The following is a 17,797-nucleotide window of genomic DNA, read 5'->3' as shown; positions in this document are numbered from 1 at the left end:
GTGCAGTTCCTACCATGATGCAGTTAAATAATTCTTTCCTTATGTTACTAAAATAGTCTGTCACTTTTCCACATGGGACATATTTTTTTGAATGAAAATAATTGAATTTTTAAACTTCAAATTCTTCACAATGAATTTGAAAATGAGAATGATGATAAGAAAAAAATAAAAAGAAAAAAGACAAATAAAAGAGGCTGAAATACTAATGCTTTTTGGAGCAAGTTGAGAGGATATATCATCTCATCATTGATTTCACGTTTGTTTGTACACCATTTATGCTAGACCCTCCTGCTCTGGGGCTGATGACTTCAGGGAAACAGGGAAACTTACCAGTTGAGGACTTCTTAATAAATGTGCAGTTTGCTCAGGAAGGTCTGTCAGAGACCAGCAACCTGATTTCCCTGAAGATAATGCCACAGGCATTATTTGCTCCATCTGTTGCTCTGGCATTTCTGTTGGGCTCTGCACAGTCCTCCATGAGGGTTACAAATGTGGAGCTGAAGTTTTTCTTCCAGGCTCCTTCCCTGCTACAGGAAAGCACTGCTATAAAACCAAGCATCAGTTGAGATGCCCAGCCTCTATCTTGGTGTCAATACAGCTTGAAGTACCTTGGAATGGAAGTACCTTGCTTGTGTTACAAAGTCTAGGGAAAAATCTGGAATGGGTGCAACATACTGGGAATAACAACAAAACCAGCAACATGGATGGACAGAAACTTGGCTGGAAAAATGAACAGGAATTGGGAAATAGCTCTCAAATTGGAGGAAAGTGAGTGTTATGGAAGATAGAGAGAGGCTAAAAAGCACGTGCTCAGCAGCCCAATGACAAGAATACCTCCTTTGATATTGAATTTAGGATGTTCATATCTAAATATTTCTCTGTGTTGTTAAATCCATCAGAATAATGTCAATTTAGAAGAAATTGTTGTAGTGGATCAAAAGTTTCAGCTCTGCTGAAAAACAAACAGGGTCACATGATTGAATTTTACCTTTTAAGAAATGAAAGACTACAGAAACTCTGGATTTAAAAACATCATATCTCCTGTACAACACCTAGCTTTAAAAGCCACCTGATACCCAAACCAAAATTATTTGTGCAGTCTGAACATTGGCAGTTCTTAATATTGAGCTTTTAGCTTGCAGCCTTACCATTTTTACAGCAGTTATTCCAGTGCTAGAAAAGCACACACACAGCAATGCCACAGCTTCACTGTAACTAAATTAAGGACTCCTTGGTTTTCTCTGCCCAGTCTGACCAACCTACTCTAATTTTAAACTTTCACATGAAAATGCAGTTACTTTGAAAACCCATCAGCTGCTGTAGTGGGAGGGCAGCTGTTGCAGCAAGCTCCCTGTTTCAGTGTCCCACTCTCATGGTGTGGCTGCTGGGCTGTGCTCCTGCCAGGATCTTCCTGTGGGAGCAGGTGTCCTGGCAGAGTAGGGCATGACTGCAGGATCCTGGCTGTCCTGACTCTGGAATCAGAGCTGTTGCTCACTCTGGAGACACTGAGTGGCTGTTTCCTCACAAGTGCTTCCCAGTTTGGATCCCCAGGATCCCTTCAGTGCCCTTGGCAGTGCAGTGCCAGCCCTGCACTGACGTACACACAGCCCTGTGCTGACAGCCTTGTCACACACTCCTTGAGGCAACTCTTACGTCTCCTGGTTTGCTCACTATTTTCCACTGCCTGGAAGGACATACTAATACTTTATGCTTACAGGAAATGTGGGAAGCTTTCTGAGCACTTGTTATTCATTAATCTGGCAAGCTATTGCTGTATTAAGGTGATAAATGGGAAAACTGAGGCACAGAGCAATTAAATGACTGATCTATGACAAACACAGTAAGCTGTGGACAAATCTAGAGGAAAAGTTATGAGTACTGAGTGTAAATAAGTTCAGCACCTCAGACAAAAGTTACTCTAAGAAAGGAAAAATTCAGGTAAAGTGTTACTTCTGACTGTAGGTATCACCTGTGTATGTTTGGGCTGCCACCAAGAGAAAATAACCTTTTGTCCCTGAGTATCTTTCACCCTGCTGTCTTTATCTGGCTGTTTCAAGTAGCTGTAAGACATTTTGTACTTGATTATCATCTTGAGGCTGTTAATTTGACCCCATTTCTCCTTTCTGAGCTTTCACAGCTCATAAAAGGTCAGGTTGACTTTTTACACCAACTAGATAGCCCACTGATTCACCAGTCAGTCGTGGCAAGACTCATTCCCTTTTATTTGTTTCCCTAGAAAATAATTTCCCTACTTATCTGCCAGTGAAGATTATACTTTCTCACTGCAGATTAGTAAGGTAAGAGGTATTTACCTGCAGTTTATAGAGGACTGCAGAGAGAGAAAGCAACCCAGAAAGGTGTCCATGCAGTGCTGATATCATTGCTGATGCAGGCAGCCTGTGTGCTTGAAGCAAGTGAGTGGTCTACAGGTGAAAGGCTCCATCTCTCACTGTGCTTCTTTCCTTCCTTCAGATGATGACTGCCACCACTTGAGATAGATTTATATTTTTCCACATAGATCTGGTGAGGAGGACAAGAGGTTACAAGGAACTGACAGAAAGAGTGAAAATCTCAGATTAAAAACAAAAGCTAGCAGATGCTATGCAAAATCCTGTATCTGACAAATACAATTCTTCCAATTTAATGGAGTCTCTCTTTTCTTTTGAACAGATGCCCTAAAATGGGCTGCAGCCATGTTGATGTAAAAAGATCAGATCTTGTACCAGATGAAATACTTAAAAGAGTGCTTGGCAGTCAGAAAAAACAAAGCTGGTCAACAGTGGACACATGATCTGGATATGCTACTTCCACAAAGAAAATTTGTTATGAGAGGTCTTGTGAGATAAATTGCTAATTCTAAATAGGTTGTATAACTGATTGTTATTTGTTAAGTGTTTCATTTATAGGTAAGTAATTGTTAAATGTTTCATTTATAACCAAATTTGAAGGTCTCTGCTGTAACTGAAAGCATTTTTTGAACTCAGAAATATAAGGAATTCCAGTTAAACTTGTTTGGGTTTTGTCTACCTTGCTGAATTTCCGAAAGCTTACATTTGGTAAATAAAGCATATTTTGCAGCATTTAAACTTCCTTCTCAGTGTGCCGGTTTCTTCAGCATATTAGAGATGCCAGCATGTAATAATGAGTGCTTTGCTCTATATTGCAGATAGTTCTGTCTCTGTAACTACTGGAAATGCTTGCAGCAGGGCACTGTGACCAATGCTTGGGACCATGCCCATGTTTTAACACAAACCTCAGAGATGAATTTTCAGAGTGTTGCACACTTACACCTTGTTTGTGGCCACAGAGAACAACCATTCAGCTTTGAGGATCTCAGCTTTGTTTTTATAATTTTTGAACTCTCTGCCCTGATTTAGGCTTTTCTTCTGAAATTCAGAAGCATTTAATTCAGGTTTTTTTGCATTTGGGAGTCCCAGAAGGCTTTACCTTAATATTGTAGGATAGAAGACTACAATTATTTAGAGAGGTATTCCAATAACTAAATTTTAGATAGTACAAATATATTGCAACCATATGCCTTGGATTGCAAAGCAGTTAATCTCATTTTATATAAGCTTCAGATATCTATGCTTTTGGGCACAGATACAGAAGAGAACTTAAACTTTGTGACACTATTTATTGTCTAAATTTATCTGAACACATTGGGCAGATAAGGCATATATATACATGAGTTAGAAATAGCCATAGCTAAAAGGAGCTGCCTTGGCAGTCAGATGGCAATTATCTCTTGGCATATGTAAGCACAAAACACAGGTTTCTTTCAACTTTGGGATCCTTAGTGGGTTGGATGGTATTTTCCTATGTAATTTTTTCTGAATTTACAATCATACATTTCATGTAAAATGTAGCTGAGTTACCCATATGCTAAGGTTTTCACTCTGGGTTACTGTTTGCTAACAGCTCTCCTTTCACAGACCATTATTAACCCCAATTGCACTTAAGAGCACAAACCACTTCAAGCTGAAAATTGTTATTTTGTAATTGAAGAATATTAATCTGCAAGCTGATTTTACAGCTGAAAAAGAGAACTGAACCATTATTACTTGCACTGGGCTTTTGTGTTCAAAACACTTCATGGGAATTGGCTGGCTTATTTTCATTATGTGGTCTAAGCCCCGAGGTTCATCTTTTTCCAACTCAGTTGTGAGTGTAGGTGCTTCTGCCATGGAAGCCTAGCTGAAATTGCTGGAAGGGACTGGGGGGTGCTTGAGCAGTATGTACTTGTTTGTATTTTCCTCTGTAAAATCAGGTCCCTTTTAAGACACGTTAGGGCTCAAACCTGTAGTTTTTAAGGTGAGTCACCGATTTTTGCTTAAATACTGCTAGGGAAGATGTTAAGAATAGCATTTTCAGAAAAAAAATGGAGGGGGAGGGAATGTCCTTTTTGTTTGATCTTTTAAGTTTGTGGGTTAATTTATTCTCGAGCCATTTCTAAGAACAGTCAGAAACAGAAACTTGCATTGGTTAAACAAGCTCTGCAGTTTCTGGCAGAGGTGCATTATCATTGTCCTCTTGGATCTAATTCAATCTCTAGTGATAAACAGCCTCCCAGGTTTTCAGATGCAAAGATGTACATACATTTTCCATGGCCACAGGTGTTGCACCTCAAATTTAGTTTGTGTAGGTGTCTGGGTTGCTTGAGTGTGCCTTCCAATAACACATAACATTATAAATGGTAAATTATACCCAGATTCCTACCAACAAACTGGTGGCAGCAGGTTTGGTTTGCTACCTGTGGCACTTGTACCAGTGTAGCCTTGGATTGCTGCAGTTCCTGATATGGTTCATTGCCCTCATGTTCCAGTGAGTAATGCTGTGAGGGAGATTGCTGTCTTGGTTACACCTTGTTGTCCTACGTGAAAAAGAGGCTTTACCCATCACAGTGCTGCACTCAGCCTCTCTTAGCTAATCCACAGGTAATAAGGTGAACCACCTGCTTGAGATGATGCAGCTGGGAGAAAAAGAAATAAATCTGAAGCAACACTTTAAATCAAAAGAACAAATAGTCAAACTGTCACTTATGGCCACTCTTAAGAGGAAAGGTATTTCTGGATGTTCATATTCCTGCTTCAAAATACATCATCTTCCTTCTCTCCTTTGCTGGCCTGAGCCAGGCAGTGTCAGTGAATCTGAGAACCTGAACAGCAAGTGAAGTGCAGCCTAAGTTCTGAAATTCTTGGTTTCATCTGAAAGAAACTGACTGATTTTTGGCAGCACTCACCTGCCTAGCTTTAATAATAATCACATCTGAGGTGAATAGGTATGTGTATTTAAATAGAGGTAGGTTTCTTTATCAGCAGAGATGCCTCTTTTAAAATATGGCCCTGTTATCCTGCAAAAGACATACTCATTGACTTCTGTCAGGGTTGCTGGTGAGAGTACTTGAGTCCCATTAGAATCAGTGATGCAACACACAGATTCAAGTGCTGGAATAAACTGCCTGTGTTCACTGAAGTCAATGAAGTTCTCACCAAAACATTTGGCATTTCTGAATTAAAACTATAACATAGCATGCAAGGAATCCCAGTATGATGAATGATATATTTTTTTCTTTGAACCTGGAACTTGAACTATCCTGTTGATTTTGTCATAGCTGGTTCTCTGTTGTTTGTTCTTACAAGTAATTTTCCTGCTTAAGGTGAAAGATTCCAGGGTTGGTCATCAGCATCCATTGCAGCTGGCACTTAACTAGGTGGAAGGACAGACTAACCTTGGCAACTGGGGAAGGCTTCTGTGCCTGTCAGCTCACCTGGTGCAAGATACAAACCACTACTGATTCACTGGGGTGGCTGCAGTTAATGGCAGCTCTTTGCCCTTTCATTTGCAAAGTTTGGGGTTTGTTGTGCAGTTGTGATCTCTCTGTTCCCATGCATCTCATGTTCCCCCTAAACTCTGCTCTGGGAAGAAGTAGCTTGAAAGAGTTAAAGAATAAAAATAAGTGCCTGTGATGAATAAGCTGTATGATCTGTATGATTCACAGAAGTGGAAACTCAACAGCAGTTAAACCTTCAAATCTTAATCTGCTTTGGCTATAAGATATCATAGGTAAACAGGCATATGTTAACAGTTCACAGGGTAATTTGTGTCTCATTGTCTGACGTCAGAAATTTTGCAATGATATTTTAAAAAAGGAATTCAGAGGTCAGGTGTTTTTTTTTTTTTTCTTTTTCTGTAAGGTGTACTTTACAAGTGCAGTAAAAAACTGTCACTGAAAACTGATGAGAATCTGTCTCTGCTAGAGAAGTTCTACCTAGTATTTTGAGGGATTAAAGAAAAGTCTAGGCAAATACTGAATTAAAGGCAAGAGAGATCCACACACAACAGCTTTCAGTGGCACCCTGAGGCACAAGCCATTAACACAGCTCGCTCTCTCACTTGAACAGATTCTTCCTGTGAATTCTCCATTTTGCAACTAGAGAGTCTTCAAATCAATGAAGCCATGATGAATAAAGATAAAACCTAATCAGGCAGGCATCTCATGGAAGATTTAGCACACTTGTGCTAAAAGGAGTGCACATTCCTCTGAATCAAGGACATATTCATCATTACTGCTCTGGAGCTGTTATCTTATTCATTGTAGAAGAATCAAAAGGACTAAGTCAGTGCTCCCTTGAGAAATACGTGGAGCAAAAGCAGGGGCTGCAGGAAGTGATACTGATGACTCAACAGCCAAGGCCAACACACTGCCTTATTTTAGACAATGTCCTCTTGGATACTCATGTTTCCTCATGAGTGGCTGATGACAAAGGTCTTACCTACCTGTGGTCACAAGTACCTCATGACATTTTTCTCAAGAATAGTTCTAGTATTGTGGCCAGAACTAGCTTAGAATTCACTGTGCAACTTTATTAAATCTCACTGCTGTTTCAAGTGAATCTTAATTTTCACCTTCCCTAAAAACTTTCATGTATGGATCCTGCTGTATCCATTAACTAAACATTTGCCTAATAGATAGTGCTCTGTTATACAGTAAAGAGGATGCACTTAGAAAAAGACTTCCTGGAGTGAAAATGTTAAAATATCCCAAAGACAGGTCTTAATTTCTGTTACTACTGCCAAAGCCTTAAGCTGATGGCTCCTCACTACAGGTACAGACTATTCCTGATTGCAAATTCTAAGTCTTCCATAAATAATAATTTATTTGCTGGTCATAAAGTTCTTATTGTTAATACATAATATTTCAAACACCTGACGTGGTCACAGAATGCTTAGAGGAAAATCCTGTGTGTAGGTGCCAGCAGATTCTAGGCTCCCAGCCAGTAACTATAAAGAGCAAAAACATTAGATTGATTGTTAGGCAAGTAAAATTCTGGAATGGGTGTACATCATCCAGTAGATACCCATGTATGTGCTTAGCCTCTTGATGCATGAATAATCCCAGTGACTTGACAGGACTGCAGCAGTGTGCAGAAAACACAGTGTGTTTCATCATTTCAAAGCACTGCAGAAAAGGCTGTGGTGGGCTGAGAAGAGAGCCTGCCTCTCTTGCTTGTTCTGATGTTAGTCCAGACCCAAAGACAGAGCCTGAAAGCACGCACATGAATTGAATTGCATGGGAAGCTTACCAAAGGAAGTGTTTGCTTGTAAACTCAGTATGAATAGGATCTTCTCTGACCGCAAGGGAAGCGGAGACACTCATTCACTGTCCGCTTGTGCAATCAGCTTCTGAAGTAAAAACAGGATTTGAGGTCTAAAACCTGAACCTCCACACGTCTTTCAGGCAACAGAAGAAGCCTTCATGCTCTTCAGTTAGCAAAGGAACAAAGTCAGGAGGTGCTGCTCATAAGACTCCTTGGATTTGATAACAACAGGCTTATCAAAAGGGAATCATTGAGAGTTCAGAGCTACAGCAGCCCTCAGAGCAGCTTTTGTGTGGGCTTGAGGGGAGACATCTGAACACCATTACATTGCACTCCTTTTGATGTCACTACGTGCTCATCATGTGTTTTATATCTTCGCGGTGAATCTGCCGCCAAGTTCCACAGTGTCTGAGGATGGCTGTGGCTTATCACAGATGCTGTTCTGCTATAAAAAAACATTACTTCTAGTTCTTTATCACCTGGCCATACGACTACTCTTTGAGCCCCATCTGTGCAGGGTAATTCTGTACACCAGTAGATTATAGATGACATGATGGTTTTAAATTTTTGGCTTTCAATCTAGCAGTAGTTTAATTTTCATTGCATAGCTTGAGATAACTTCTAAAATAAAGATACTTATTTTTCATAGTTTACCAAAAGTTTAGTATTAGCCAAAATATTTGTATGCCTTGCCTCTCTCATCCAGTAACTAAAATAAAGACCTTTTCTTTTTTTCCTGTAGCAAGCAGCCAGTTTATTTATAAGTGCCCTAATCTAATAGAGATTTATTCTGTGTGTCCCATGAGACATACTATCAAAGTTACCAGACCTGTCCCAAGCACTTGGGAAGTGGGGAGATGGTTACACAATTCTCATTGCCTCTGGCTGCTCTAGTTATAGAGATAAAGGGTCAGAGAACTGGAGCAACAGAGATAATTTTGTGAGCATCTAAGGAAAAGCAGCTGCTCAGGTGAATATAAGCACTGGCTGAGGGCAAGGCAGGTAGATGCTTGAAAACCAAGCAACAAAAATTCCCTTAAATAAAATAACAGGAAGGGGAAGATCAATGCCTGAGCACCAGGAATTCTGATTCTTCAGTCTGCATCTCAGAGATGCACTAAGCTGCTTGTCTGTTTCAAAAAAGAGAAAAAAAAAAAATATATATAAGGCAATATTAACCTTGCCACAAAGTTCTGGCAAATCTGTGCTGGGCAAGACCCTTCCCTCTGCTAGGATATGCCCATTCTGTGATACACATCCCACAGGCTCTTTTTTTCTCTGCAGTCCCAGACCCTTGCCCAGCAGCTGGGACTTCAGGAAGTGAAGAGATAACAAGCAGTCCTGCCTGATTTGACTGGCCTTTTCCAAGGCAGGATCTACTTTTTGTAAAATTTTGCAATGTCCTTTGTCTGAGAGCTCCTTAGACTTTGGCAGTATTGGGAAGGTGCCTGTTGCACACTGTTTTCCTTTGCCAAGCATGTACTTCCAGAGGTCATCCCTGCCCACCTCACAGGCACCAAGTCCCTTTGGAACATCAGGGCTGAGTGATGGTTCTTTGTATTCTGCTGTCTCACAGCAGTTTATTTTTTTTTCTGGCACTTGGATAGCAGGACTCATCCACAGAGTGAATGCTTTATCCTAGCATTAGGTCTGTAATTGTGCACTGATCTGTGCTCCACAATGATTTTCAGTGCTGCCCACTGGAGATGTGTAATCTTGCCCTGGTTCATTTTGAAGGGCTGTAAAGCCATTCAGGCTCAAATTCACCATAGGCACAACTGGGAATTCCATAACAGTATTTATCACATATGCTAAGTAGGTAGACCCTGAAAAGTCTTTTCTGGGGAAGGGAGAGATTGGAATGATGAAGGCTTGTGCAGGGAATAGAAGGAAGACCCCAAAAGATAGCTTTTGATTTCAGGAGGAGACTAATGCAGGAGATAAGCCTGGATGCTTAAAAGCCAGTGGTGTGACTGGCAACAAACACAAGGCTGCTATGGCAAATGTGGTAGCCCCATTTTCTACAAAAATTATCTAATACTGAAATGTTGCAACAGTTTTTCACAAATCTCTTCCTGGAATTCCTCTTGCTCTCAGCACCGGTTCCAAACCAAACCAGAGTTGCATGCAAGCACTGACAGAGATGGGCAAGGAGGACAAGTTTCAGCCTTTGAGAAAGAGCATGCCATGCAGGTCATCAGACACCATCCTTAGCATCCTTTTTTTTTTTTTTTTTTTTTTTTTCCTTGCATTTTGGGGATTGGCCAAAATTAGAAAAGTCAGAAAAGCCAAAGTGGGACTCACTTCTCTGCTCTGCTCTGCATCTTGAAATTAATTTGATGGGGATGGAGGGGAGTCTGGATGTGGACCTTTTCCTATGTTCTGTACCCAAAACATAAGACTAACTTGAGTAATAATTGCTACTATATGTTTAGCCATGACATTACTGCTTTGAGTACCTGACAGCATGTCAGGCATGTTAAAGAAGCAACAAAGGTTCCCTTCTGTCAAGAACTTCTCCCATTTTACAAGGACCCAGGAGATTTAGGCTTTGGTTTGTCTCAGTCACATGTAGGTAGTCAACTGTAGTTTATCTATCCAGTCAACTAGAAGAGGGCTTCTGGGATTGATGCCCCAGGGGTTATCTTCTGGCCTTTGGGGACTGCACACCCTGTTTTAGGGCTCCAGTTAACAGGGACACACATACAGAGCATGAAATTGCTGTAATCCCTGTGAGAAAAGGCTGCCCAGGCACCAGGAGAATGTGGCAGGACTGTGAGGTACAACGCTGTGTATCTCTGCTCTCCTCACATGCCAGGTGTTTTTTGGATGACAAGAGGTGCTTTTTTTCCCTTCCTTGGGACCAGTGGGTACCATCCCCCCAGGAGCTTGAACCAAGCTCAGGTGCCACTGTGTCCCCATGGTGTGGACCTAGCATGGATGGGAGGCTGGGCAGGTGAAGGACACAGATTCCAACAATGTGTGCAGCAGATCCTCAGTACAGACAGTGACCTGACACAGGAACTGAGACAGGGGGGTCTTTGGGAGGATGAGGACTGGCACCTTCATTCCTGCTCACACTGCATCTCAGTTCTGGGGGAGCTCCAGGGGACACACTACTAATGCCCATGAGTACCTTTATGCAGGTCCATTGCTGTTTTGATGTGTCTGCACCCTTCCCCTGTCCCCAGAGGGACTGACACCCTCCCCCCCACACCCCCACGCACCTTGTGCTGTCTTAGATGTAGGAAGCAGCCCACACACGTGGCATCCTACCAGCTAAATTCACCCAGCAGCAGCAATCCAATCATTAAATTTCCAGGAAGGGAAAAGTAAAACAAAAGGTCTGATGGATACTTGCGTGTGTTTTACCTATAAGAGGAACCAAATAAAATAGCGTGCTCTGAGAGCTGTGGTGAATCACTCAGGAACAATCTGCAGGCATTAACGGAATTGTATTTCTGGGGAAAAAAAAAAAATAATAAAGAAATGCAGGCCCTGGGATATCCCTTTATGGCATATTCGTTTTATGTTTAAATGCATTAATGGGACTGCTATGCTATGAGTCATCCCGCACAAGAGTTTCATGTGTTTCTTAAAATACACTAGAAGTAGCTGAAGGCATGCACGGGTTTGCTGTGCAGTTATCTATCAGGAATCTGAGCAAATACCTGCACGCGTGGCATCACCGGCTTCAGAGCTGGGGGTTCATCCTCAGCCCTCTCTGCTGTTTGTACAGCCCGGGTTGGGGAAACCAAAACAGAACAGGGATTGATCCTACTGAATAACAAAACACAGGGTCCCTGTGTTAATGTTAGAGAAGTGTCAGCACTAAATTACAGAAAATTTGCATATATATAAATAGAAAACTGGACAGTTTCCTTCTAAAGCATTCTTGTCAAAACTACAGCTGTCTGCTTTTTTCCAAGGATGATTTGTTGTCTGGTTTTGTCTTCCCCTCCCCCCCCACCCCTCCATTTACTACCGGTCCCGGCTGTAAGTCTATTTACTACTCCTTTAAAGCCACACGTCTGAGCCTTGTGGAGCTCCTCAGTCTGCTCCTCACAGGTCACTCCAACTGCTGGCTGCTGCCTGGCTCTCCGAGCTATTCCTTTTTCGGGCAGCAGATACTGTTTTAACACGGGAAACACCCAGTGCCAAGTATTTCTGATGGTGCGCGTTACGTCTACGCTTATGAGTAAACGCTTATGCTCACACAGCAGCGCCGTGATGCAAACCTTGGGGTGAGGGATGGTTATTTAGTGATTAGTGAAAAGTAAGAACTGGGGCTGGCAACGTGCAGCTGTATGGACGAGAAGATCCTGGAAAGAACGGTGGCCTCGCTTTCTCGACACAATTATTGAAGGTGAAGGGGGGGGTCCCCGCCCGGCCCCGGCGAGTGGCGCGGCGCTCCCTCCCCTCCCCGCCCGGCCGCGGCGGGCCCGGGGCGCGGAGCGCGGAGCGCGGCGGGCGGAGCGGAGCAGGCGTGTCCCGGCCTCCCTCCTCCCATTTCCCCGTGCGTCAGGGCCGGGAGGAGGAGGAGAATCACCTTTTTTTTTTTTAATTTTTTTTTTTTTTTAAAAGCCTCCAACTACTTTAGCGCGGACTCGGCAGCAGATGGTGGACACGGCCCGAGGTTCCGGCGGGGACAGCGAAGGGATGCGCCCAGCGCGCAGCGCCCGCCTGTAGCTCCGCGCCCGCTCCGCTCCCCCCATGAGCCGCCCCGCGTCCCTGCTGCCGGCCGCCCGCTGCCGCAGCGCCCCGGCCAAGCGCCTCCAGCCCCTGCACGACGGCCCCGCCGAGGAAGCGCCGGCCGCCAAGTGCCCTCGGCTCGCCGAATGCGGCCCCCCGGACTGCCTGAGCGCCCCCGGCTCGCCGTGCGCCCCCGCCTCTCCCGCCGGCGGCGGCGGCGCGGCGGGTCCCAGCCTGATCGCCTCGTACCTGCTGCTGCCGCTGGCCGAGCGGGAGCAGGTGTCCAGGGCGCTGAGCGTCAGCTCGGGCCGGGAGCTGCGCTGCAAGGTGAGCGGGATGGGAGGGGAGCGGGTCTGCGGGGACAGCCCTGCGAACATCCCTGCATCCATCCTCCCGCCGCTCCCCGGCTGGGAGCGCCCGGCGGCGTTTGCGCGCCCTGCGAGTGAGCCGGGACTCCGGCTTTCCTCGGAGCGCCTTCCCCACAAAGGCTGTGGGAATGGTGCTTTGTTTTAGTTTCCCCCCAGCCTTTCAATATAAAACGAACAGGAAGGGTCTGGTAGGCGCTTCTGCCGGTCCTGCCGAGCCCTGGCTCCCCTCCAGCTCCCTCGTCATTGTTTGGGGAGAGTTGCTACGCGAGCTGCAGCTTTCAACGCCCTTGAGAATGAATTTGGGTTTAATTTCCTCTGTACAGGTGTTCCCCCTCAAACACTACCAGGACAAGATCCGACCTTACATTCAGCTGCCGTCACACAGGAACATCACCGGGGTTGTCGAAGTCATTCTCGGGGACACCAAGGCCTACGTGTTCTTTGAAAAGGACTTTGGGGACATGCACTCCTACGTGAGGAGCTGCAAGAGGCTGAGGGAAGAGGAGGCTGCCCGGCTGTTCAAGCAGATTGTCTCCGCTGTAGCTCACTGCCACCAGTCAGCCATCGTACTTGGTGACCTCAAGCTCAGGAAATTTGTCTTCTCTAATGAAGAAAGGTAAGTGGCTGTCAGCAGCCAGCCCTGGGGTGAGTGGGGAAGGAGGAATGTCACTTCCAGAGACACAAAAAGCGTCCCAGGGAGTGGAAACAGCCCTGTCAGCCGGGCATCACCTGCGAGCAATCCGAGTAGGTCCTAATCACGTGTGTGCAGTAGGTCACGATCTAAGCGCAGCGCACTCCCTCTTACTTAGATCTTGACTGATGAAAGGGAGGAAGCTCTCCGGGAGCTTCCTCTCATTCAGCAGAAGTTCAGTGAAACCCGCTGGCAGACAAAGGGATGATAGCTCGGATGCTCGTTAGCGCCAGAAGATGTCATGTGTGCCATTCATTCAAGTGCGAGATGAATAAAAGGCAGAGAGGAGAGGGGGAGGCTGAGGTGTGGTGCCGGGAGGAGGAAGCAGCCCGGCTGGGGAGCAGGAGGTGTGAGGAGCTGGAGCTCGGCTCCCTCCTCGGGAGAGTTGCCTTGTGACCCACGGTGGAGCCACAGCACTTGGGAAGGGTCTCCTTGCTGTACCACTCTGCTGATGAGAGTGATGCTGCTGTGCCCTTGGAGGCTTTTATCCCCCCTCCACTGCCGTGCTTTCCATGCCCCCTGTGCCCATGGATTGTGGGCACACACCGGAGAGAAGGTGGGACATGGTTAAATAATGCTTTGGGAATCCTGCATCAAAGAAAATCACTTTAGTAAAGCTTAGCCTAAAGCCTAGGTTCATAGAGGAGATCATAGTATCTAGTTGTTAAATTTAGATTAGGCAAATAATTCAGTATTCCCCTGGAGTGTTTGCTACTCTTGCAGTGCTTCACCACACGTGGCAGTCAGAAATATAGCAAAATTGACTCTTGACTCTCTGCTTATCCCAAGGAATGTTAAAAAACTAAGTAAAAGCTCTAACAGTGTTGTGCTTAATATCATAAAAATATAAGGTGATATTGCTGATGCAAAAGAAAAGGGATTTTGTTTGTTTTGTTAAACTGGGCTAATGATTCTTCAGGTTATCTTTTATAAGCGAGATAAGAAAATTAACCAGCATTGCCCCTCTGAAACAGAAACAGCCATATGCTGACACGGAAAGAAAACTATTCCTTTGAAGGAAACTATTGCTGCTTTTCCCTCCCATAAGAAGATGAAACATTTGTTGAAATGTTACGTTGCAGACAGTCTCGCTCATTTGGAAATAACGTGTTGCACAGGCGATGTCATGTGCATCACATTTGGCAAGAAGAGGGTTAAGCAATGGCAGCGACGCGGGCTCTCGCACAGGTGCAGTTTCAGGGCTCCCGCAGCCAATCCCGGGCCCACGGTTCTCGTTGAGTCATATTTTCCGTTTGCAGAACCAATGGGTATTTGCCGAGGTCAGGCTGAGGACAGGCTGAAGCCAACATATCTACACCCCAGCAGGCTGCCAGGCAGTGCAGAGCCCTTCCAGGGCTGGCTGCTGGCTTCCCTGCCGACGGGAGCTCCCTCAGCCTCCGAAATAGGAGGTTGGGGTGGACCCATCCCCACCTGCAGATGGTGCATGCAATGATATGCTCCAAAAGACAAGAAGAATAAATTTAAAACTAAAATGAAAAAAAAAAAAAAGCTCAGGAAAGGCAATGCTCCTCAGCAGTGCAGAGCAGCGCTGGGCTTTGTGGTTTGTGGAATCACACAGCTGGATGCTGTTTGCTCAAAGCCTGAACGGCGCACAGTGGCTGTGAGGTGCCATGTCACCAATTAACCCCCTGCAGCGACACTGCAACCTGCGTGGGTAGACAGTGACTTGGTGTTCCTCAAGAGTCCTCTGTGTTGTTAAAATCCACAGTTAATAAAAAACCATGAGCGTCACTGAACGCTGGCCTGATGCACACAGCAGCACTTCCATTACACATTCCCAGGAGTCTGGGCAACTTCTCAGCTGCAAGTTAAGAGGTGTTTCCTTTCTCAGTGCCAGTGCGAGAGAGAATGGGGCCATGGCAGGGGCTTGCTGTGCTTGCTCATGACTGTGTGGTGCTGTTTCTCACCTGTGGCTTCCTCTCCTGCCCTCCCTAGGACTCAGCTGCGTCTGGAGAGCCTGGAAGACACACACATCATCAAAGGCGAAGACGATGCGCTCTCAGACAAGCACGGCTGCCCGGCATACGTCAGTCCTGAGATCCTAAACACAACGGGGACTTACTCTGGAAAATCGGCTGATGTGTGGAGTTTGGGAGTGATGCTCTATACGCTGCTGGTGGGACGCTATCCCTTCCATGACTCGGACCCTAGCACTCTGTTTTCCAAAATCCGGCGTGGACAGTTCTGTATTCCTGACCACGTCTCCCCCAAAGCCCGCTGCCTCATCCGCAGCCTCCTGCGGCGGGAGCCTTCTGAAAGACTCACTGCTCCAGAGATCTTGCTTCACCCTTGGTTCGAGGCAGTCTTGGAGCCTGGATATACAGACCAGGAGACGGGAACTTCGGATCAGATTGTCCCAGAATATCATGGAGACAGTGATGATATTAGTTCCTTCTTCTGCTAACCCCGAAATCTCAAAAACCTCGCCGGTTCTTACCTCCGGTATCTTCATAGGGTTTCATTTTCCACATCTGCAAACTCAACAGCATCTTAAAGTGCCAGTATGGTCAGAAAAGTGACCTTGTCTAAATTAATGCCAACCTGGAGATCTCCACTCCCTAAGTGTACTCAGAGTTTTGTGCTCCTGCTCTGCTGGTCGGTCCCACCAGGCCCGGAGGACCTGTGCAGCTTTGTGAGAACTGTCTGGCTCTTCTGCCTCCTGCATCCTCCTCTGGCGTAGCTGGTCACATCTTGGCTGCAGAGTCTTACATCTGACAAGGTATGGGATGGAAAGGCAGCTCCTTCTGCTTTCCTGCAGCGGCTGCAGAGGTGTGGAGCCCTGGCCACGATGTGTAGGGGCAGAGAGGCACGCAGTGCACCTCTACCTGAACAAATCTGACAGAAATGGTTAATAGGGGAATCCACTCGGCGTGCCCCAGCAGCCAGCTCACAAAGCAGCTCTCTGACTGTAAGCACACATTAATGAGGGAAGGAGGTCTTCTCCCACCACGGCCAGCTCTGCTCGCTGCTGCTCCTCCAGCTGATCCTGCTTTCAGAGGCGTGAAGCTCCTCCATCCACCCGTAAGACAAATCACTGCTGTGGCTCTTTCTGAAGCAGAAACCAGTGGATCTCCTAGCTAGATCCCCTCTGATTCCATTTGCTGACCAGGAAAACATTTTAAATAGACTTAAGCCTCTTGTTACCATGGTGTAGCCTGTATAACTTTATGCCCTCAGCGAGCTTGTCAAGTAGCAGGTCTCGTTAGCTCCGAGTGCCAAAACGTATCCGTTTACCAAACCGTAACACTATGGCTGGGGTGCCTTCCCCTGGGAAAGGATAAGGGGTGTCTTGTACAGTACCCATAAACATGGCCATGTTTTTCAACCTGCTCAGCTCTTAAAAATACCACATCACCTCCTCTTTCCACCTCCACCCCCAAAAAGTTAGTCTTAAGAGTAAAATCTCAGTACACCCTTAGTTGATCATTCAGGTATGCTGTTTGCCTCCAACCACCCCCTCTTTTTTAATTTTTTTTTTATTTTGCATGATTATTCATAGTCTTTCCAATATGTGTGGATAATGAATATATCTGAATCATTAGCTTCCTGGGTTGGGGGTAAGTAAAGCTTAGTCCTGCTTAAAATTACTGCTTCGTTTCACATGTGGCCAGTGGTTTATGCAGAGATGTCCATTCACCTTAGGCAAGACTGTGGCTTCTGAAATGGCTGTGGGGTGGGTGATGCACGTTGCCAGCACCATCCAGTTTGAGTGAAATAATTTTAAGGGTTAACCCTGGCAAGCTGCAGTCCCACCACGCTGCGAGAATACCATGTATACCTCATGGACTGTGTACTTTGTACATACCTTAATGTTTGGGGTTTTCTTGTTTTGTTGTACTTTGTCCTAATAAGAGGTGTCGAAGAGCAGTTTAATGTGAATTATTATTGGCAATACTAACTTGACAGAATCATGAGCATTAAGAGCAGAGCGCTCCAGCTCTCCGTTGCACTAAACCTCTCATGATTGCTTGACATTTGTATCTGTGATACAGTTTAACCCTTCTATGAAAAACAGTACATTTGTATATATTGGTAGAAAATTCTGCCAGAAAAGCTAAAAACACTATGTCCAATTTGTACATATGTATATGTCTGTGAAAACCTGGCTGATAAAGTCTGACTTGTAGAAAGTTTTAATAAACTTGGTTTCATAATGTTTGTCCCCATTTCTTGTGATGTCTCAAGAGGAATGCAGCTCAGTGTGTCTGGTTTAATCTGAAAAAATGGGGTTTGGCCTCAGAGACTTATCAGCTCCTCTGTGGTCTGTATATGCATTCCATCATGCCTTAGCCTGAACTCCCCCAACTCAGCCTCGAGTTGAATCCCCATGGAGAGTGGGGACAAAGGTCTTGTGAGGTGGAAAGGGCTGGGGACATCCCCAGGGTTATGTGAAATGGGGTATCCTACTCCTCTGATAAACAAGG

General features: G+C 45.2%; 2 protein-coding genes and 1 long non-coding RNA gene across 3 annotated transcripts in view; 2 read left to right on the top strand and 1 right to left on the bottom strand.

Moving 5' to 3' along the window:
* NSMCE2 (NSE2 (MMS21) homolog, SMC5-SMC6 complex SUMO ligase) overlaps window positions 1–3,086 on the top strand; it is a 125,345-nt gene extending 122,259 nt beyond the window's left edge. Inside the window, exon 7 of the mRNA XM_079302982.1 lies at window positions 2,671–3,086. Within this exon, the coding sequence (XP_079159108.1) occupies window positions 2,671–2,791 (121 nt within the window). The 3' untranslated portion in view covers window positions 2,792–3,086. The remainder of the gene's footprint in view (window positions 1–2,670) is intronic.
* On the bottom strand, window positions 176–12,053 carry LOC306800706. Its single transcript, XR_013773907.1, has 5 exons — window positions 11,899–12,053; window positions 11,273–11,381; window positions 10,974–11,062; window positions 7,587–7,686; window positions 176–2,520 (listed from the first exon to the last, which is right to left on the bottom strand). It is a non-coding gene; the product is annotated as an uncharacterized lncRNA (long non-coding RNA).
* Window positions 12,054–12,173: 120 nt separating this feature from the next.
* On the top strand, window positions 12,174–17,527 carry TRIB1 (tribbles pseudokinase 1). Its single transcript, XM_079302981.1, has 3 exons — window positions 12,174–12,620; window positions 12,985–13,277; window positions 15,309–17,527. The coding sequence occupies exons 1-3, from the start codon at window positions 12,315–12,317 to the stop codon at window positions 15,775–15,777; spliced, it is 1,068 nt and encodes a 355-aa protein (XP_079159107.1). The 5' UTR covers window positions 12,174–12,314; the 3' UTR covers window positions 15,778–17,527.
* The last annotated feature ends 270 nt before the right edge of the window (window positions 17,528–17,797 follow it).

The sequence above is a fragment of the Erithacus rubecula genome, assembly GCF_903797595.1.
Source record: "Erithacus rubecula genome assembly, chromosome: 3".
NCBI lineage: Eukaryota > Metazoa > Chordata > Aves > Passeriformes > Muscicapidae > Erithacus > Erithacus rubecula.
The sequence above is the reverse complement of the archived record's forward strand: the minus strand, read 5'-3'. Positions and strand labels throughout refer to the sequence as shown.